The sequence below is a fragment of the Cryptomeria japonica genome, chromosome 3, assembly GCF_030272615.1.
Source record: "Cryptomeria japonica chromosome 3, Sugi_1.0, whole genome shotgun sequence".
Taxonomy (NCBI): domain Eukaryota; kingdom Viridiplantae; phylum Streptophyta; class Pinopsida; order Cupressales; family Cupressaceae; genus Cryptomeria; species Cryptomeria japonica.
In genome coordinates, this window is record NC_081407.1 from 393,742,640 (window position 1) to 393,766,193 (window position 23,554).

General features: G+C 35.1%; 1 protein-coding gene across 7 annotated transcripts in view; it reads right to left on the reverse strand.

Moving 5' to 3' along the window:
* The window catches only part of LOC131047875 (BEACH domain-containing protein B), a 273,465-nt gene that overhangs the window by 109,822 nt on the left and 140,089 nt on the right, over positions 1 to 23,554 (reverse strand). For all 7 annotated transcript variants that reach the window (XM_057981681.2, XM_057981678.2, XM_057981679.2 and 4 more), the window contains 9 exons: positions 19,525 to 19,593; positions 18,813 to 19,295; positions 18,000 to 18,351; positions 7,724 to 8,182; positions 7,457 to 7,618; positions 7,147 to 7,296; positions 1,211 to 1,366; positions 956 to 997; positions 498 to 842 (listed from right to left, as the gene is read on the reverse strand). In XM_057981681.2, coding sequence (XP_057837664.2) covers positions 498 to 842; positions 956 to 997; positions 1,211 to 1,366; positions 7,147 to 7,296; positions 7,457 to 7,618; positions 7,724 to 8,182; positions 18,000 to 18,351; positions 18,813 to 19,295; positions 19,525 to 19,593 — 2,218 coding nt within the window. The remainder of the gene's footprint in view (positions 1 to 497; positions 843 to 955; positions 998 to 1,210; positions 1,367 to 7,146; positions 7,297 to 7,456; positions 7,619 to 7,723; positions 8,183 to 17,999; positions 18,352 to 18,812; positions 19,296 to 19,524; positions 19,594 to 23,554) is intronic.

Below are 23,554 nucleotides of genomic sequence, written 5' to 3' on the forward strand. Positions count from 1 at the left end.
AAACATATTACCATCCATTTCTATAAAAAATTGTGCAAAATAAGCATTAGTTCACATTTTATTAAATGTCTTTAATTACACAGTTTAATTTTATGCACATTATTCGGTCATGTTCTCATGGTCTAATTTTCCTGCATGTGCACCAGCACACAGTGCCAATTTTCTCTTCATCAAAAGGGCTTCAGGTCTGGATGGATACAGAGAGCAAACTGACAGCATATAACCATGGATCAACTAGATTTGAATGCATGTATAATTAATTATCTTTCTTTCTATCACTCCTGTATACACAACAATACTCTACTGGAATATTGAAAATGCAATGAAGCAACCAAATGACCTAAACCTGTTCTTTGGATTTGATACTTTTTTCAATAAATATTTTCTATTAATTCATGACTTTATTGATTCCTATCCTGGAGTGCAAAGTAATGAAACAAAATAGAGGGAAGATATTTACTGAAACAAGTACATTTTCCAGCCTCAATCATACATACCGAGTCACGGCCATTGAGTTCAAAAAACACAGCTGGCCCTTCATCCTTCAACATCCCCTGAACAGTATTCAAAAGCAAACTGCTATGACTTGGCCTAGCTCCATCCTCAGTGCTCCGGAGAAGAGCAAATACCTTTCTAATATCTTTTCCAGTAATACTATGTCCACCAATAATTTGTATAAGCTGTCCGATTTTGGAAATTAGTGTGCTATTTTCCTCTGTGCTAAACCAATCCAATAGAAAACTAAGCAAGCCTGCTCTAACACAAGAAGCGCAATTGGCAGTTGACTCCTCTAATAAACAAAGGAAGGTATCAAGCCCATTGCACTGCATTTTCTCATTGCACTGGCACCACAAAAAATAATATAAAAATCAGAATGCCAATAATTAATCACATCAAATTACTGCACACTTCAATAATGATAAAGGTATAGATGAAAATAAAATAACGTATTAACCTGTCGAAGTATGTTATAAAACAGAGTGATCACATCCTCATTCTGCACCAAAAATATGCGTCAAAATCACAAGGTTAAGAATTTGAAAATTAAATAGATAATAACAAAGAAACTCTTCAATAAGTCAGTATTCCATACAGTTACCCCATGCGTTGAAGAACCAGTACATTTAATCATGACTTCTCTGGCATTTAATTTCCCAAGTCTAACAGGAATGCAATGATTTGCTTCAATAGTGAAAGTGAGTGACCTTACCTGTATTGTCATATAAGATGGCATATTGAAAATTCCATCAACAAGCAAATCCAAAAGAGCATTCAAGAGATCCTGACTCGGTCGTCCCTCACAACAATCTAAAAGAAGCTTTTCTAGAGTCTTGTAACCCAAGCCAACAAGTGATCTGAATGCAACCTACACATAAAATAAAGATATAAACTAAAAGAAGCATCCAGTAACACCGATGGATGCTATCAAAGAAAAATATTAATGCATCAATAACAGCCTAATACAAGATAAATCAAAACTAAATTCATCATCTATGCGAACCCTGACAGGGCATTTTGCTTGCTTTACTTTAAATCTAAGTTGCCGGTTCGGGTTCGAAGAACCAGTACGCCAGTACAGCAAAATTTTGAAAGGGGTTTGGGTTCATTAGTACAAAAACATGTAAATTATATATATATGCAGCATATAAGCATGAATTAAGATTAGCATGTCACATAGCATCATATAAACAACAAAACCAACATAAACTTGTAATCATAGCATCATGATCATACCATAATAGCATCATATACATCAAGTTTAATATCAAAATGACAAAATATTCAAGTATCATTGTTTCAACTTTCAACAATTTAAAGTTTAATCATCAAATGGATTCTCTAATTCATCATCATCCTCCTCCTCCTCCTCCTCCTCCTCATCATCGTTGGCATTGACATTAGATGAACCAATGCCAATGCCACTTGCACTTGCACTATAAGCTTGCTCGCTATCCGAGTCATCAAATGCAACAAGCTGAGAAACAAAAAACTGTTGTTTGCAACACAAATGAGGAGAAATGAGCCAAGTTCATTTTTTAAAACTCAGTTTAGGGTTTCATTTAAATTTTTTAAGTGGCGGATTTGAAAAAAAAATGCAAAAAAAACTTGGTTTTTGGGCCGCCAGATCCTCGGGTTCTACTTGGGTCCGCCCAGGTTCGACCTAGTTCGAACCAGGCCTGTGAATCACGAACCCTGTCTGGACCACAAGCGGACCGGACCTGGACCGGACCGGACCTGGACCGGACCGAACCAATACCAGGGGCCTAGGGGGGCAAACCCTACAACTTAGCTTTAAATAAATGTGAGTAGAATTAGTCTCATGTTAGCATTACCGTACACTTGTTTATTTATTAGCAACCATAGGATACATGGCCAATCTAATAAAACTTGTCCAATAGATAAAATTCCATTGTCCTTCCCCAGAATGGTTTCATTATTCTATAGCAATGATAATAGCTAAATTGTTGACTACAATGTTTCAGTGGCTTAAACTCATGTGAAACTGACTAAACTGAGTACCTGGCAATGACATCATCATATTTCATCGGTCACAACAACTTCTATATATACCACAAGGGTCAATTGCAATCTTCTTGATCTACTTATCTCAATTCTAAAACCAGATTGACATAGAAGAGCTATAAAAGTAATAACTACAGAAGAAGTTCCTAACAGAAAAGAAGCAATGGATAAAATTGCCAAAGAGCAAAAGAATAGATGTATTCGTCTCAATCATGTTGTGATTACATAGAAATCTTAAAAGGCAATCTGCAATATAGATCTTGATATGTCTTAACACATCACAATTTTTATAGCACTATAACAGATGCCTTTAAAGAACATGCTATTGTACAGAACTTGAGCTTGTCATTTTAGGCTGTGTTCAAATATTGGCATCTGAAAGGAGGTTTCAAACAGAGATCTTTAGACATGTAATGATGGGTTTCTTGGTGGGAAGTGGTTTTAAAGTCCTCTGTGCTTGCCAGTATCTTAGCAAGATATTTCTAATAGGACTGTCCATCAGAGCATCGTATAGGCTGAGTTTAAGGCCCAGTCTCTTCACCTTTAGAACATCTTGAAGATTGTATTCAATCCTCATAGGATCAGGTCTATGGGTGAATTTGCATTAGGTTAGGAGAGATACCCATATTTAGCCCTTTGCTCCTTCAAACAGTTTGTTTCATTGGCTTCACCTAGATGAAGCCAATGTTGGTACTCAGAGACTTAATTGTTTTCTCCAAACCATTTGTATATGTGCTCACACGCTTCCTTCCTTACTATAGTCTTTGGATGCCCCTTCTTGCTATTCCAGTCATGCTAGCAAAGTTTCAAAAGACAACTCATCTCAGAGTTTCAACAGACGACTCAGCTTAGATTGAAAGATATGGAATTTCTCACTCTCTCCAAGCTAGTTGGAAAATATTAAAGAAAATAACATAGTTCATTATATCATTATCAACTATAAAATCAACATCCCTTCCAATATTTTTTGGATATATATCTTCTGTAAGGTTGTATTTCATGTCTTATGGCCCTTCACACTGAATTGTTTTTGTCTTCAACAGATTCTACCAGAAAACCTCATTTTTATCTTTGTTATGTACTATGCGAGTCTGCATGACCATATATGCATAATTCTCTCTGCACTCTGCAACAAATTCTCACAACTGCACATTGGCGTGTGCCTGATTTATGTGTATTTTTCAATCATTTTTTGGATATATATAAAAGTCACACAATTATTAGAATAATATTTTTCTCTTTGTGTTATTAATGGTCATTTAAGTTGTTTCTAATTTCGCCTCTAGTTAACGATTGTTTCTTTTAGAAACACCGTCTTTGTAACTCTATTTAAAGGAGCTTTGTCTCGTTGATTAATTGAACAACATCGATTCTTTGAAATCCATATGCTTTTGCATCTGTATTATGGTATCAGAGCCTTGGTTATTTTCGAAATAATTTTTCAATTAAAAATTCGTGACAGTTTTTTTTGAAAAATTTCTATTTATTTGAAATTGCTACTTTGGCAGTTTGTTTTGGCTGCAGCTACTAGGGTTTTCAGCTATTTTCTGGCTATTTTCTGCCCTCTCCCGCGACCCATCTCTCCTGCATTTTGTGCGACCACGCGACGCGATTTTTTTCCCGCCTGCTAATTTTTTCAACCATCTTTTGGACGGAAATCTGCATTTTCGACTATGGTTTTTTCCCTTCAAATCAAGTCGAATTTTTTTACAATTGCAGATTCTTGGTGGGTTTTTCGAGATCTCAACTGGGTCGTCATCAGAATTTTCTAGGTGCCTCAATTTTTGTGCCTCGATTGTTGAGCCAGCGAATCCAGATTCTGACAGCAAATTCGTTCTAGGTTTTTCGCAAGGATTTCTGGGTTGTATTCATATTTTTCTAGGTCAACCGGAATTTTTTTCTTGAAATTTGTGCCCGCCGCACTTCATTTTTGAAGTCTGTACCTGCATATGCCTCTGTTTCTGAATTGGGATTCAATTTTTTTGAATTCCGTGCCAGCGCCTCTTCTCAGTTTTTCGTTTTCTGTGCATTGGGAAACGTGCAAGATGGCGTCATTGACCAACTTGATGTTGGAAGGCAGTCAGGTTTTGTGCACTTAGCATCTTCTCGGTACCTCATTTTTCATGCCTCGAAAAGCATGAAGATGGCTTATGGGCATCAATGTTTGTTTCGGTTTTTAATATTTTTTTACCTAAAAAAAATTCTTATGGGTTTTAATATTTTTTCCCTTAAAAAAATCTGTGGGTTTTAATAAATTTTGTCCTAAAAAATTGTCTGTGGATTTTTAAATATTTTGTCCCTGTAAAAAAAAAAATCATGAGGGTTTATGATTTTTTCTTCAAAAATTGTACTTTGCTACAGTCTTTTTTTCATTGCACCTGGAGTTGTTGTGCGAACATCTGCACTAGTCTTATTTGCAATCTATTTTTGAGCATCTTGCTCATCTACAATAGTTTGGAGGGTTTGCCAATTTTTTCCTCAAAATCGTGACAGTTGTTCTTGGTGTCTCTGGTTACAGGGAGGGACAGTTCTCCAACATCAGGTTGGATGGTTGGTGTTGTTTTGGGTATCTCCAGAAGTTCTACAGTTTCTGGGAGAGTTGGTGGCAGACTCATCTCAAGTGGCAGAGTTAGTGGCAAGCTCTAGTCTTTTGTTGTAGCGTGTTCTGAGAAGAAGGGGGCAACCTTCTCTGTTATTTCTCTTGGTAGTTAGAACGATGACCATTAAGGGAGGGTATTAGAATAACATCTTTCTCTTTGTGTTATTAATGGTTATTTAAGTTGTTTCTAATTTCGCCTCTAGTTAACAATTGTTTCTTTTAGAAACATCGTCTTTGTAACTCTATTTAAAGGAGCTTTGTCTCCTTGATTAATTGAGCAACATCAATTCTTTGAAATCCATATGCTTTTGCATCTGTATTAACAATGCTCTATTTTTTTATGAACCAAGACTATATAAAATACTCTATATCAAAGTTATAAATAGCTCATATTTATGCTCTGCTACTACTTCTATTCTTCTGTAAGGTTGTATTTCATGTCATATGGCCCTTCGCACTAAATTGTTTTCATCTTCAACAGATTGTACCAGAAAACCTCATTTTTATCTTTGTTATGTACTCTATGAGTCTGCACGACCATATATGCATAATTCTCTCTGCACTCTGCAACAAATTCTCACAACTGCACATTGACGTGTGCCTAATTTATGTGTATTGTTTGATCATTTTCACTCCTACAAACCCCATACTATCATATGTTATTTTGAAAAACCCCTATCTTCATCTTTCATGAAAAATAAAATTTCACTCAAAACAGAGTTATGAGCCAAAAGATACATTTAAAATAAGCCAATATATCAAAAGGATTTTAATAAATATAAGTGAAAATTGTAGCAAAGAATGTTTGGTGAATGAGGCTTAAAGAATATTGTACAAAATATTTTCCTTTTTTTAAAAATAAACATACCATAATTTACCCTCCTTTCATTTTATTTCATAAAAATTTCTTTCAAGCACACTCACTTAGGAAACAATTCTACCTAGGTCTGCCTAGACTCCTCAAGCATTTTTTTCATAACTTTCATGAATCCTCCATTTATCTAATACTAAATGCTAATTTGCATTCAACAATCAGCATGTAGCAAGACGTTTTTGTTCAATATTGAGAGCTACTTATATAGATTTCATAATGATAATTTCAAGTAAACAACCCCACTATTCTCACACCTAATACTATTCTAAATGAATTTTTAGTAAGATTAGGCTTAAGGGTGTTTCTTGATATAGAGCATAATTTTATGCTATGTTTTTCTGTTATTCAAGAAGTTTTATCGGCCATGCCCTTTATGTGAGGCAGAAAAACTTTATCATTATTCTCATTTGCAGTGTTTCTCATGCATGGACTTTCTCAGCTTTTCTTGAAGCTTTCCTAATTTGCAAATTTTTGTAGCCATTCTTTTTTAAAGCTTTTGAAAAGCATATCCTCTCTGAATTAAGATTATCAAAATCAGAGGTTTGTAATGATCTTATAGGTTTCAGCATAAGAAAAATAGAGAAATCTTAGACATGACAGACAAAAGTATGCTGGATACAAAACTATCTCAAACAAGTCGCAACAAATGAATGGAAGAGGCACCTAGCTCAATGTACCCACCATACCTATCGAATTTTTAATAAAAAATTGTTTATATAGTTTTATTTCATATGGATGCATCAGGGGCATATTTACTTAATAAGAGGTTATCTACTCCTGTACCACCTCCCCAAACAAGTAACCTTGTCTAGAAAATAGACAAAACATCAAGTCAACCCTTATGAAAAGCATTTGTGATCCAATATTTAGTCTTATGAAGAACATGAGTACTGTAGAGAAATTAAAAACAAAATAAATACATTTTACCACTTGATGAGATTTGAAGAACAAAACCAATAAAGGAATTTATGCAGTGATGCTTGTTTTTTAAAACATAAGGTAAGAAAACATGACAACAAAAAAATTTGAGTTACAAATTTCATAATTAGTAGGTATTTACTATAACCGTTTCAATTTACAGACTACAAATCAAATTCAGATCAATATTGAAATTTATAATACAAACCAAAACATTGACAAGGGCTCATACCTTGGAAGCTTCATTGCCAGCAAGAAGTGCTAGCAGAGTTTGAAGAACATCCAAGCATAGTTGTTCACCAAGTCCATCTACAAAGTTCCCATTTAGCAATGTTACAATGTGAAGAAAGCATTCCCCATCACGAAATAGATCCTGATAATACTGTTTTACAAAGAAAATTGTATGTTATTCCATTCAGATAAATAACCATTCATAAAGAATTATTGCTTTGGAAACCTAGTTTCTCAAACCAAGGAAAGATTAGATTATCATAAGTAAAGAGTAGGGATAACAGAGAACTAAGTAAGTACAAGATACTTACTGTTGGATTTGTCTGTAGTATATCTCGCACACCTGCAAGCAAATCTCTGCAAATATTCTTTCCAAATTTTCGATCTGATTCCTTTATACAAGGAAATGTTTCAAAATACTTGAAACACAATCCTAGCTTTGCCTCTTGATCTTTTTCAGATAAGGAATGTAACTGTGAGCCATTAAAATTTAAAATAAAACAGTCAAACAACTATTAGGAACTTTAAATATGCAACAAACAAAGACAACATCTTCAAGAATCAAAACCACATCATACCTTTATTAAGTCCAAAATATGTCTCAGTGCAAATTTTCTTGAATATTCCTCCCATAGCAAGTTGAATAAATTATCAACAGTCACAGGATCGTGTAAAGCCAAAAAAATTGCATCCTCTGATATAGACAGATATTCTGCAAATAGAGCAAACATAGCATCCAGACATCGCCTCCAAATTTCATGACTAAAGGCATTGCAAGTCTCAGTTGCATCTTGTATGCACTCAAGGAGCTTATTGTTTGTAGAAGGATCATATGAATTGACAATTTTTGCAAAGTCCTGCATCTGTTTACACATCACATTTGAAAACCGTGTAGTTGCATTTAAATGCTTGAAAGAAGCAGCAGTTGGGTCTGCTGCAAGTTGTAGGATACGATGAAGACTCTTAACCAGCATGGTTGCGATTTCAGGATGACAGGCAGACCTTTCAAGAGCATCCATTAATGCTAAACACTCAGCCTGCAATATAAATGGCGAATTAATAGCTATAATTGTTTACTAAACAAACAAATAGACATTTCTATCAATTTTATCAGCTTAAAATATCACCTATTGCATCCTTTTATCTTGCCTTTATATATACACACACTCAATGAGACAAAGAGAGAGTTCAAAAAAGCAATTAACTAGATAGCTAGCTCCAAATTGACATGCCAAAATAAAATGGTGATGAAAAATAAATAGTCTTGGCACGCTTAAGATATCATGATGGTTCCCAAACAATCAAATGGACAAATAATTCAGGAATTTATCTACCAAATTAATACAATGATGAGATCATGATGATTTCATGCAGATAAAAGCATCAGCAGATGCTTATAATACAATGATAGTTCAAAGAAATCTACAAGATAAATAATTTTAAAATTAATCCCCACAAAAATTAGCTAATAATGGAATCAGAATGGACTCCTTGCAGCTCAAATAATCCAAACACCTAAACTATAATGATAGTTCAAAAGCAATCAACCAGATAAATATATTGAACTAAAATTTCCATACTTAAATAATTATGAGAGTGAGAACTTCTAATACCTATGTTGCTCACTTCCAACAGAATAGGCAATTCAATCTGTAATTTAATCGGATCTATGATGACCATGCAAAGGCATAGTTTATTGTCAGTCATTAAAAATCAATGTATGCTGTATCCTGATTTGGGCATTCAATTCAAATAAATTAATAATCTCACCAAAGGATGAAAGATCTTAGATATGATTTCTCTATGTGAAGTTCAAAGAACAGAATGCCATCAATGTGTGCTGTTAAATAAAATTGGTCAAAAAAAATAATCAACTATTGTAAAATTATCCTAAATGAAAGCCATCTGATGTTATCAAAATATATTCAATTAAGTAGAAGTTCCTCATCCAATCATCTTAGCTATGATTGGTATTCACAGTCTTCAACCCTCATTAATCTTTATATTATAAGTAGATTCCAAACGGGAATCTAATTCTCCATTTTACAATACAACTTGCAAGCCAAGGGCACGGACCCAAACCATACATTAGGATATTTTCATTTTTCCATAACCAAATATTCATATAAAGAAATCACTTCCTCTTAAGTTCCTAGCAATGCTCCCATTACCACCCAACTAACTAATAGTAGCATCCATGAACAAATCTACTAAGGTTAGCTTCAACTCCCATTAGTGAAGCTAAGTTTCACAGTGAGATACAAAGCGTAAATGAAAACTGCGTTGTTTGCCAATTTTCAAATCTTGCTTGATACAGAACTCCCCCTTGAAGAGCTCTTGCAAGGAAGTTGACAGTTTATACACAAAAAGCAAACAGCATAACAGTCCACGTATGGCAGGGATTCCTGCAGGACCCAGTGTCATAGGTTTAAGGTAATAATAATCCACTTAGCAGATATCTGGCTTCTGTAATTGCATTTTTCACTTGTCCATGATTCACTTGAAATATTTAGCATAAATCTTAAGAGTCAAAGTGTATGATGATGAACTTTGGTCCATAATGGCAAAGTGTGTCTCGTGTGGTTCAGATTCTATAACATTTAAACTTGGAATAACATTTAACATTTTTCTATTGATTAATAAATGGGGATTGACCTTAGGTCTCCCATAAAATATAAACAACAGACAACAGAAACACATGATCAAAAAGTCCAAGGTTAAATTCAACTCCCATGAGGGGCATAAGTTTAGATATGAAGCGTAAATGCAAACTGCATTGTTTGCCACCTACAAGATCTTGATTGATGCAGAATTCGCCATTTTAACTGACCTTGCAAGGAAATAAACATTTCGTAGACAAAAGCAAACAGCATAGATAAAGGAAAATATAAAACCACTGACTTTGTTCTATTTATTGTTAATCCATTGCTTATTTAAATCATATGACCTTCCCACAGAATATCCAATTAAATTCCATATTCATCAGAATGAACAACATCAAATAATGCAGATCATTGTCTTGAAACAAAATTTCATTTCCATCAGATAGAGCCAAATTAAGTGAAGAAGCCATATAGCTGTCTTTGCAAGCAAACCAAACATATGCAGCCCTCCATATAATGCTGTAAAGTTCTTTCTATCTAGAACAGGCAAGGCCCTATCCTTTCACTCAAAAGATTAATGTTGATGCATAGTAGCTTCGGTCAGATATAAGGATGATCGTTTATATTGATTATATATATATATATATATATATATATATATATGTGTGTGTGTGTGTGTGTGTATGTCAGTTCATACATACACACATACACATTTCTTGTGCCTATAAGAATAATTATTTCAAATGCTTTCTAAAACCATTATCCTTGTATATGATCGAAATTCTATACAGATACAAGTATATTAATCTCTGTAATCAGATTCTATTTCATCTTCTCTTGCCATGTTTCGAGCAATGAACATTGACGGCAACATTGTTTTATATATAACAGATCAAGAAATGATCGTATTTATTATATCAAACATACCTGGATCGAATAATGATCAAATGTGATGCACAGCAGATCAGCGGCTTTCATAATATTGTTTTTGGTTTTTATGTTAACTAAACCGATTGAGGATCAGGCCTCTTGAAAGCACCCTTTGGCAAGTGTTGTATTGTTTGAGAGAGGGTCATGTCATGAGCAGACATGGCTCCACATTGTGGAGACATGTCCCCTCATGACATGTCCCTCCACATATATATTTATACATGCCAATATCATAAAGAGAAACATATAGAAACGAAAATGCTCTCTCTCCCTTTGATCGAAAATCTCAGACTTGAAGAATAGAAGTACATCAGCATCTCATCAATACATTATCATTATTAACATTCATATTTGTTAAGGATTAAATTCTGAATATATACCCTGAAATAAAAAGAAGAAATCAGTACATTATAGTCTGCATATTTTAAGAATTGCATTAGTCTGAAATAAATTTAATATACTTTAACATGGTATCAGAGCATTGGTAAAGAAGATCCAAATTTAATTTGAGATATCAGACTATCATCTATTGATATCGCAGTCACATTTCATTCTTCACAATGTCAAATATGATTAGATTTGAAGATCGACTCGAAGGAGCAAACAACTTTAAATCTTGGAAGATCAGAATCATGATGCTACTAAAGGAGAATAAATTAGACTCCTTTGTAAAAGAAAATAAAGCTGAACCTAAAGATGACCCTAAGAAAACTCAATGGATCGAGAGCAATGAGAGAGCCATGAAACTCATAGTGGATGCAGTCAGCGATCACATTGTACCTATATTGGCAAAACATGAAACTGCATACCTTATGTTCAGATCTCTTGAGAGTGCATTTGAAGTAAATAATACAGGCAGAACCCTCGCTCTAAAGAGACAAATGACTAATATAAGTATGAACAAGGGAGAATCTATCAATGCATACTTCATGAGAATTACTGAGCTAAGGGATCAACTATCAATAGTTGGATATGAAATTGATAGCAAGGAGTTGACACTAATAACCTTAGGCGGTCTACCGAATTCATGGGAGTCATTTGTTCAAGGGATAAGCGCAAGATCCAAGCTTCCTAAATTTGATCGATTAAGATCTGACTGTCTACAAGAAGAGTCAAGGCAAATAACAAAAGGAAAGCAGAAACCTATTGATGAGGATATTCATGTTCTTAACACAAATTCTCATAAGAAAGGTAAGAAGAAGAACTTCAAAAGGAAGAGAAATTCTCATGGAAAAGGTTCATCCAAGCAAAGAAAAGACCTATTTCAAATTCAATGTTTTAGGTGTGATCAATATGGACACTATGCAATCAAATGCCCTGACAGAACAAAACAACAAGTCTCATTTGCTAAAGTTGGAAAGACAAATATAGAACATGATTCAGAGAAATTTGCTTTCTACTCAGCATTGTCTAGTCAAGTTTCAAACAAACTCAGCACATGGGTAATTGACAGTGGATCATGAAGGCACATTACAGGATACCGAGATCACTTAGAAACTATGGTAGAAAAATCTGATGAAGAGGTTACAATTGGGGATGATTCTGCACATCCGGTAAAAGGAGTTGGAACTTGCACCATCAAGTTGAAATCCGGGATCTCTATTCAACTCACTGGAGTACTATATGTGCCAGGTATTAAGAGAAATTTGATATCTATATCAGCTCTTGAAGATAACGGATATGTTACATTTTGTAACGTCGGTCGTACTATTTCATGCTTCCAATATATATATATATATATATATATATATATATAAATTTGATTACATATACTAATATGTTAACGTTAACTAATGATAACTAAAACCAAAGTTAACTTATCGCGTTTGATCAACGGTTACACCGTTCATGGTATCGGGTGGTAAAACGATTCTCAAACAAGTCGCACTCCTTCCGATCGGGTAAGTAAACAATGACTAGTTTATATACTATGGTGAGAGATACGTAGGGAAGAGATGTGTCTTCCCACGTGGGAAGACATATCTCTTCACTACGTAACCCCTCATCCACTTATATAGCATGCTTACATTGAGGAGGATGCACACACCGAAATTAATAAGTGTGGTGCATCTTTAAAACACGCTATAGCAGATAAAATACAACTTTCAGATCATATCTCCATCTCTTCTATTTTGATCACAGAATTTTGAAAGAACTTAACAGGATACATGGTTACATTTATGGAGGGTAAAGTCCTAGCATGGCCGAAGAGCTCAACCATAAAGAAGGCCCAAACTATAGCCATAAGACAAGGACACCTATACAAACTTTGCACTAAGTCAAATCAAGCCCTTATTCATGAGACTTCTGACTCAAATGAGATATGGCATAGAAGATTAGGCCATATTCACTTTCGTGACCTAACTTCTATGGATAGATTTGTAACTGGACTACCTAAACTAAATCAAACTCATAATGAGTCATGTAAAGGGTTTGCCTTGAGAAAAAATACTAAGGGTACTTTTCCTAATAGTTTGAGTAGAACTAAAGTCGTATTAGAATTAGTCCACTCTGATTTATGTGGACCCATGTTTGTACCCTCCATAGGAGGATTTTTGTATTATGTAATTTTTGTTGATGACTTCTCCAAGAAGACCTGGATATACTTCCTCAAGTGCAAGGAATCGGAAGAGATCCTTAAAAGGTTTAAGGAATTCAAAGCTCTTACATAAAACTCTTCCGCGAAGAAAATTAAAATACTTAGAACAGACAATGGGAAAGAGTATACTTCTGAAATATTTAAAGAATTTTGTGTAAATGGAGGGATTAAGAGGGAGTTCACTGTACCCTATAATCCCCAACAAAATGGAGTTGCTGAGAGAAAAAACAGAACTAGTGTAGAAGCAGCTAGGGCAATGTTTTATGATCAAAACTTAGAAACCTAATTTTGGGCTGAAGCATCTAATACAGCTATATAAATACAAAATAGATGTCCTCATTCACACTTGGATAACAAAACTCCTGAAGAAGCCTTAACTGGTGTTTTAACCTGATATCAGTCACTTAAGGATATTTGGTTGCCCAGTTTATATCCATGTGCCTAAAGAGAAGATGTTGAAACTAGAACCTTCTGGAAGAAAAGGAATTGTTGTAGGCTATAGTGAAACTTCAAAAGCTTACAGAATATACATACCTGGACAAAGACAAATTGAACTAAGTAAAGATGTCATTTTTGAAGAAGACATTGCCTTTAAGAAGGCTAAGAGATCAAATGAGATAGAAATACTAGATTCACATAAAGGTATGGAAGAGGATCCTGCTCTTGAGTTTCAAAAGGAGTATCCAAATGAAACCACAAATGAAAGTCACATTCCCCCAGAGATTCAAGAAGAGGAACCGGACAATAATCACAAGAGACCACTTTGGGCTAGAAAATGATACAGGAAGCAGAAATGCATACAGCACCTGAAGGAACATTCAGATAGAGCAAAAGACCTCGCAAGTTAACATATGATGCATTAATGAGTGAAATCATTAATTATGAACCTATTGGTGTTACAGAAGCTCTCAAGCATCAAGTTTGGAAGGATGCTATGACAGAAGAGTATCAATCCATTCTGAAAAATGATGTTTGGGACATAGTTCCTACACCAAAAGAGAAATATGTTGTCTCGTCCAAGTGGCTCTTCAAAATTAAACATGTTGCAGATGGCAGTATAGAGAAACATAAAGCACGTTTTGTTGCCAGAGGATTCTCACAGAAGGAAGGTATTGATTATGAAGAGACATTTGCACCTATTGCCCGGTACACCTCCTTTAGAGAAATCATAGCTATTGCAGCAACTAAAGGCTAAAAGATCCATCAGATGGATGTGAAAATAGCATTCTTGAATGGGACTATTGAAGAAGAAGTCTATCTAGACCAACCTGAAGGTTTTGTGATTCATGATGCAGCTTCACATGTGTGCAAACTGAAGAAAGCCTTATATGGACTTAAACAAGCTCCCCGAGTTTCGTATGAGAGGATCGACAACTATCTATTGGGTCTAGGATTCTCCAAGAATGATGCAGATCCAAATCTTTACTTTAAAGTAATTAATGGTGATATGTTGATACTAATCCTATATGTTGATGATCTACAAATTACAGGAGAAGATCACCTTATTGTTCAATGTAAGGACCTAGCATCAGAATTTGATATGAAAGACTTGGGCAGTTTACATTACTTCCTTGGATTGGAAGTCTGGCAGAAATCAGGTAGTATTTTTCTAAATCAAGGGAAATACACTATTGATATTCTGAAGAGATTTGGGATGTGGAACTACAGACCAATGTCAACACCCATGGAAACGAACTTACATAAACTGAAAGAAGCAGCAGCAGAATCAAGACTTGCAGATCCTACTCTTTACAGACAGATAATTGGATCACTGATGTCCCTGGTTAACACTCGACCGAATATTTGCTATGTAGTGAATGCTTTGAGCCAGTTTATGTGTGAACCTCGAGAGATACATCTTGTTGCTACGAAGCATATATTGAGGTACCTTCAAGGTACTATTGGATATGGTCTCAAATATAAAAAATGTTGACCTAAATCTACATGGATACTCTGATTCTGATTGGGCTGGAACTGTGACTGATTGGGAAAGCACATCAGGGTGTTGTTTCAGTTTCGGATCAGCTATGATTTCTTGGATATGTAGAAAACAATCTTCAATAGCTCAAAGCTCAACAAAAGCCAAATACATTGCACCATCTTTGGGAGCAAGAGAATCAGTATGGCTCTGAAAACTGCTTGTGGGATTATTTGGTGAGCCTCTGAAACCTACTATCATCCACTATGACAATCAAAGCTGCATCAAACTGTCTGTAAATCCAGTATTCCATGATAGATCGAAACATATAGAGATTCCTTACCAATATGTGAGAGACATGGTAGAAAGGAATGTGATCCAGTTGGAGTATATTAATACAAGCGATCAAACAGCAAACATTCTCACCAAGCCTCTCCCCAGAGTGAAAGTTGAACACTTCAGGAAGAAACTTGATATGGTTGAAATGTAAGTTATTGAGATTGAATCTCAAAATTGTTTATTTGTATTAATATAAATAAAGATGTTTAATGTGTAAACTCTTTTGTCATATGTGTGACTCTATGACTTGTGGGCCTACCCTGTGTACATTATTGAAAGATGACGATCTTTCAAATAATGAATGCTTGTATCTAACATTGAAAGGTGACAACTTTACAATGATTAGTTCACTATCATGATGAATATCATGTCACTTGATATTTATGGACATGTCATGATAGTTAGTATCTCTTGGACTTATTGATAGCTATCATGATACTTGATATCAGTTGAATATAATTATGCTCCTTATGAGATAATCATGGTGGATATTATGAGATGTACTATCCATGGAAATGCCATGACTTGTTATGGTAGACATCATGAGACGTGATGTCAATGCACATACCATAACTTAGATGTATATGTGAAGAATGTCATGTGACTTGATGTTCTTGAAACATCCTCTGATATCACGAGTTAGGTGATATCTCCATTGATATATACTTGATTATCTTCCCTAGCTAAGAGGGAGTGTTGATGCATAGTAGCTTCGGTCAGATATAAGGATGATCGTTTATATTGATTATATATATATAAGTATGTATGTATGTCAGTTCACTATGTGAACTGACATACATACACACATACATATTTCTTGTGCCTATAAGAATAATTATTCAAATGCTTTGTAAAACCATCATCCTTGTATTTGATCAAAATACTATACAGATACAAGTATATTAATCTATGTAATCAGATTCTATTTCTCTTCTCTTGCCATGTTTTGAGCAATGATCATCCACGGCAACATTGTTTTATATATAACAGATCAAGAAATGATCATATTTATTATATCAAACATACCTGGATCGAGTAATGATCAAATGTAATGCACAGCAGATCGGCAGCTTTCATAATATTGTTTTTGGTTTTTATGTTAACTAAACAGATTGAGGGTCGGGCCTCTTGAAAGCACCCTTTGGCAAGTGTTGTATTGTTTGAGAGAGGGCCATGTCATGAGCGGACATGGCTCCACATTGTAGAGACATGTCCCCTCATGACATGTCCCTCCACATATATATTTATACATGCCGATATCATAAAGAGAAACATATAGAAACGAAAATGCTCTCTCCCTTTGATCGGCAATCTCAGACTTGAAGAATAGAAGTACATCAGTATCTCATCAATACATTATCATTATTAACATTCATATTTGTTAAGGATTAAATTCTGAATATATACCCTGAAATCAAAAGAAGAAATCAGTACATTATAATCTGCATATTGTAAGAATTGCATTAGTCTGAAATAAATTTAATATACTTTAACAATTAAGCTTTAAATTTCTTTCTCTCTTCTTCCATAGTGTTCATGAGGACCACCCATGGAGGATCCACAAACTAAAGTTTGATTATGTACTAAGGGTGAATGACTCAGAAGCACAAGATGCAGAAAGGAAAAACACTGCAACCGAAACCATATTTAAATCACAACAGCTTACCCCTTCATTAACAACTACAATTATTTAAAACAACGGAAGCTTGAGAAAAATCATGATGTCTTTACTCATCTCTTTTTGCAGGTTGATTCTATAATTCACAAAGGGGTACATACGTATCAGCTGCCCCATTCCCCCCTCTCAAGGTATAGCCAATTTTTATTGTACTAAATTTCTTTGGCAAACTTTTGATGTGCTGAGTTAGCATCTCTCAATCTCAAGAACTAATGCTTCCATTTTTAATGGCTTGTATAATTGTTACAGAAACTCCTTCCATCTGTATGATCCCAATTACATTGTTTAAGGCAATATTATCCACCTAGGAAAACCCTGGCTTCTATCTCATCATTTGATCATAAATTACTGGGAAAAATTAGCATAAATCTTAGGATAGAACTCAAAGTGCACATGAGGGTGCACTTGAATCTGTAGCAACAAAATTGGTCTAATATGGCTCACATCAGTAAAGTTTGAAACCTACTATCCAAGTTACCAATTTAAGTTTCCCAAGAGCCTGTAGAAATGGAACCATCGTGAAGACTGTAAAAATTACTGTTCCTAGCTGGTTGCCCTAAACCAAATGGGTAAATTTAACATAATTTTAAAAAGATTATAAATTTAATCACTTTACAGTAGTGAGTTTCTAGACATACATAAGAGTCAAAGGATACCATTCTTTAGGATTTGATTGATTTTAGGAAGGTATTATGAAACATAAGAGCATGTTATTTACATTCAATATCTCAAGTTTTCATTCTTTTAAGATCAACTACAAGACTATCAAGATTAATAAGAAAGGTACCATGTTATTGTCGCAAACATTGATTGTTGCTGCAAATTCAACGAATGAGATCACATCCATCTGAAGAATTTCAATATGGATCATATTTGAATTATCATTTTTGGAGGAACTACAATCAGTAGCTGATTGTTTAGATGCCAAAAAATGTGCAGGCAATCCCTTTATTGAAGCTTCAGAGTCGGAAATAGTCTGAGATGGAATTCTTTCTGCGCCTATCTTAAAATAGAAGAAATATTCCGAGAACAGCATGTCCCAAATTCCTTCCCGAAAAAATTTAAGGGATGCTGGTGAAGAAGCAAGAATCTTTCTGAACACATACAGCATATAATGTTGCAAGTTGCAGCATAACATCCTGCATTTCAAGACAATTTATATGAGAATAGTAGAATGCCAACACAAGTATTGGAGACAAACAACAAATCACAACAAAGTGTCATGGTGTCTCCAAGCATGCACAACTAAAAATTCAATTGAGGGTGAATATTTCATAATCAAAACTTCTAACACTGATATTTACTTGTTATGCACTGAAAAATAGATAAAAACATCCTAGGAAAGTTACACAGTGAATAATCTGCATCCTAGTTGAAACTTGAAACACAACAGCAGAAAAGAGAAATTTCCACAGAAATATAGAAATTCCCACTTCAACCAATCCTAATCCTTCATAAGATTCTGAAATTTATAGAAGATGCATAGCTATAGAATCTCAGCAAAGAACATGAGAAAATTTCTTGAGCATATAATTATAACTTTCAACATGTATCACTTAAACAGGTCAACTGTGATGCAACATAAGGTCCAAAGCATTACCTCGGATCTCTGAGCATTTCCTCCCAATGAGAGCAAACAGATTTTCCAGGGAATATTGAAAGCAAAACCTTCAAAATCCACCTGGTAGCAAGCTCCAAGTATGAAAAAGATACTCCTGTAGAACCTTGACCACTAAAAAATTGACTGGACAGAGAATCAATATTCCCAGAAGGAACAAGAAAGGAGCAAAGTATTCTACACAAGTGAGCAACATGAAAACCCCATTTATTAATATTGTATTTGTCACCATCCATAGCACCTTCTGAAAAGTCAAATCTTACAGATGAGCTACCAGTTAAAAACCCTTCTGGGAAAAGAGCCCTGTCATCATTAGAACCTGTAATCAATTGGCCAGTCTCCAATATATCAGACTCTGGCAACTCAAGCACAGGAAGTACAAATGCTGACCAACGAATTATGTCAGAAAATTTAGTAACTCCTTCATTTTCAAACAGAAACTGTAAGCTATTCAAATTTCCATATCTGGAAAAAATTGTTAAAGAATAGAAGCAGAGACAAAAAAACAGATATTATATATTTGAAAGAAACATGAAGTCATAAAATAATATGCATGGTAAAGAAAAGAAATGGCTACACACCCTAGAAGATATCATCAAGTAACTTGTAATCAAGACAACTAGTCTGTAAAGCTTTGTACGCAATACACAACCAAAGATTCATTGTAAATAAATTAAAAACTTATTAAGGATACACTGCCTCTTTTAAGACCTCGAGTGATAGAATCTGCAACTGAAAGTCTTTGAATGCCCATTTGACAGAGCTGCATGAAAGTCACAAAGAGAAATTTAGAAAAAAAGCCCTAGAAATTTCCCTAGATTTCCCAGAGTTGATTTAAAACTACAGCATTTGTTTGGTTGTGTGTGTGTGTCTGTGTGTCTGTGTGTGTGAGTGAGAAAAAGAGAGAGAGAGAGAGAGAGAGAGAGAGAGAGAGAGAGAGCATGAATAGATGGCTCCTCCTGCAATGCCATTAACACACAACCACTCCCTCTACAATACCATCAACATGCAACCACATCCGTAACTACCCAAATTTTACTCCAGGAAGGCTCCATAATGATCTTTAATGCATTTTTCCATGGATCCAAGGAAAATAACAATGCCCATATTTACTCAAACCCATCAATCATCAATGCTCAAGTATGGTTGTGGTCAAAATGAATGTTCTTTCATGCCTCTTGGTGGTCAGATTGGATTTGCAAAGCACACATTCTCACAAAGTATTGGTGAGGTCACGACTTAGATTTCTTCCTGCACCATGGTCTTCTACCAACTGATACGCCTTTCAGTTGTGGATATATCTGCATTGGTGGCAATTTTTTGAGGAGAGATCAGAGGGTAACATTTTTGGAGCGGAGAGGAGCATAGCAGATAGAAGAATAAACACAACAGAACCCAAAGGTTCATAGTTTCCAAGTCTAACCATTGTAATTTTGGTATTGTAATGATTTCATTTTATCCCCAATTTGTAATATCTGTAACCTTGAAGATTGAATAATTAGCAACACAATCAACCTTAATTGAGTGTCTCCTTATGTATGGTATACATTTCTAGATATTGTTGTTTAGTGTCTGAAAAATCCTTGCAAAGCCCTTGCAAGGTATCTTTTTAACATAATAAAGGAACTGTATGGGTATGTTCATGGATAACTAAGTAGACTCACTTAATATTCTGCAACCACCTATTGTTTCTTAAAATGTATGTGTAGAGTCTACCATGCTTATGAATTCTAAAAGGCATAATCTTTTGTGCTGTACTGATTAAGGCGTGACCTTGGTTTCAATCGTTACATGTTTAATTAAATTCAAAGACTCTGTTTCCCAATGGATAAAGGCACCCATCTATGACTAGCTTTCTCTCACCATCATCCTCAAGACACTCAAAATACATCATGACCTTTACAACTTCGTAGATTCCTTTCTCAATATTCTCTATTACCATTTCCACAGAAATTTCTTTTTCATTGAATATCTTGTTATTGCTTTATTTCCAGATTTCCCAGAATAGGAGGGAAGGACCCAACTCCCATATGCCTTTCCACACAGAGGGCTGAGCTTTTGGCCAGCATATGAAAGTGTGTGTTGTAGATATCATTTGGCATGGCACCATACCCATTCAAGCTACATGTAACTAGTCCCAACGACGAGTTGCAAAGGGGCAACTAATAAGCATATTGTTAGCAGTTTCTACTTCCTTTTTTCATAATACACACCAAGAGGGGCCTGCAATGCCGATGGTGGTGTTTGGTCCATCTCCTATAAGGATCTTTTTATGAATTATTGTCCATGAGAAGGCACCAACCTTTTGGAGAGTCCATTTGCCCTGCAATATTTTGAGAGGCCATTCAGTTCTATCTTCCATCAATGTTTAGATGATGTCGATAGTGGCAAGCCATTTAGCAATGCCCAACCCCAATTTCGACCGGATGGAGAATCTTCCATAAAATCATTTATGTATACTTTGTAGGACTCTAGCAAGCCAACCTTTTGGAGAGCAGTGGCAAGCCATTTAGCAATGGCAAACCATAAAATCATTTATGTATACTTTGTAGGTAGTGGCAAGCCATTTAGCAATGCCGATGGTGCTGTTTGGTCCATCTCCTATAAGGATCTTTTTATGAATTATTTGTCCATGAGAAGGCACCAACCTTTTGGAGAGTCCTTTTGCCCTCCAATATTTTGAGAGGCCATTCAGTTCCATCTTCCATCAATGTTTAGATGATGTCGGTAGTGGCAAGCCATTTAGCAATGCCCAATCCCAATTTCGACTAGATGGAGAATCTTCCATAAAATCATTTATGTATACTTTGTAGGACTCTCTAGCAATGCATTTCTATGCATAGCCACTCACACAAATATCCATTAAAGGAACAAACACGTTCAAGCAACCCACCTAGAATTTTGCATTCTGACCATTGTTTAGTATTTACAACCCATGAGATATGATTTGTGATGAGATGGCAGCAATTCAACATGAAATACCATATGTGAGAGCCATGACAAGAGTTCGAGCTTGTTAGTATTTAGGATGTATTGTCTGAAACTAGATATTTCTTTTGTAAAATTTGACACCACCCTATGTTTAGATTTGCATACATCTTCCAAATTAGATTTTCTCCCAATGCCTTATTTTGTTTTTCTATTTGCCTTTCTCCAATACCCCCATTATCTTTCACTCGGCATACCATGTATCATCCAACCAAAAGGATCCATTTGTTTTCTTTTGATCCTTCCCATTAAAATCTTTTAAAATGCTCCTTAAACTATTCCAAGCCTTCTTTCTTAATTGTGTGCATAAAAGTTGATAAATTGGATTAGTAGAAACGACATCCTTAATCATCTAAATTTTACCAAAAAGAGTAAGCCACTTAATATTTTAATACCTCATATTAAAACATAATAAAACCTTAACACTAATTTAAATCAAATACTAATACTTTAAAATTAATTATACAATTTAATAAACATAAAGTTCAATACAAAATCATTCAAAAAAGAAATTTATCAATAACTCGTATTAAAATTTAAGAAAAACTTTAATGTTAATATTAGTTAAATATTAATAGTTCTAAATTATTTATAAAATTTATTATAATATTTCTGTTGATCAATCTTTGAATGGAATCAGCATAAGAGATGATATTGCTATGCCCAAGCATGACCAATCCGTGATACCACCACTCCTGTGCCTCCCCATCCAGATGTAAATTAGCATACTTATTGCTTCCAATTCAGTCATGGGGTTAAGCTGAAAATACGTATATAACTTTTGAACTCATGCACAAGCGGAACATTTACCAGAACCATCATAGCTGGAGATGGATAGCTTACCCAGTTTTCGTTGTAAATCACCATTGTGCCCTCAACATCTTTCAGCTCTCGGCATGTTTCAATATTTAATGTTGCAAAAGTGAGCCAAGGGCATTGAAGCATGAAATTCTTCGCCCAACCCTTGGTACTTCCTTACATAATCCCTCCAATCCTCACCTCCTCCTTGTTGTCCAGCTCACTCTCTAGTAGGTGCCTCGATCAAGTTTGGCATCAATGATCGAGGAGCAATCCTACTAGCTCTCCAGAATTGGTTCACAAGTGCATTAATATTGCTACTCTCTCCTTGGTTCCCGCCATGCTCATTATTACCATTGTTCTGATTACCCTCTTGATTATTCCTTTGGTTGATGCTCATTGTTTCTATGAAGCAAATGAGGGTTTGAACCAGTTGTTGTTGACCCCTAGCCAGATCATTCAACATCGCCATCACACTAGGATCCTGCCTGTCTCCCATTGCTATTCCCTCCATGAAAAGATATTTAGTGTTAAACTCTTCTTCAATCTCTGGCTGCTCCAGCTGATTAACTGGTCTTCGTCTGGTGTATTGTATATGTGGCTCTTCCCGATGTATCAATCTGCTCTTGCTGCATTTACTTGATTATTTACCCACTGGCTGGCAAGACACATGGCTCTGATACCACTATAATATTCCTGACTAAATTTGGACAAAAAAATTCAATCCTTCCTCCAAGTATTGAATTCCACAGTTTGCTCCTTAGAAAAGATTGATACCTTAATGCACTTGCAGGTTATATGTCAACATTCAGAAATCATATACAAATGTAAAGATTGCAATAGTACTACCTTCATGAACAGACATCTAAGAAATGAACCGAACATAAAATCCAAAGTTTTACTAGCCCATGAGTATACAATGCAAACGCCTTTCTCAC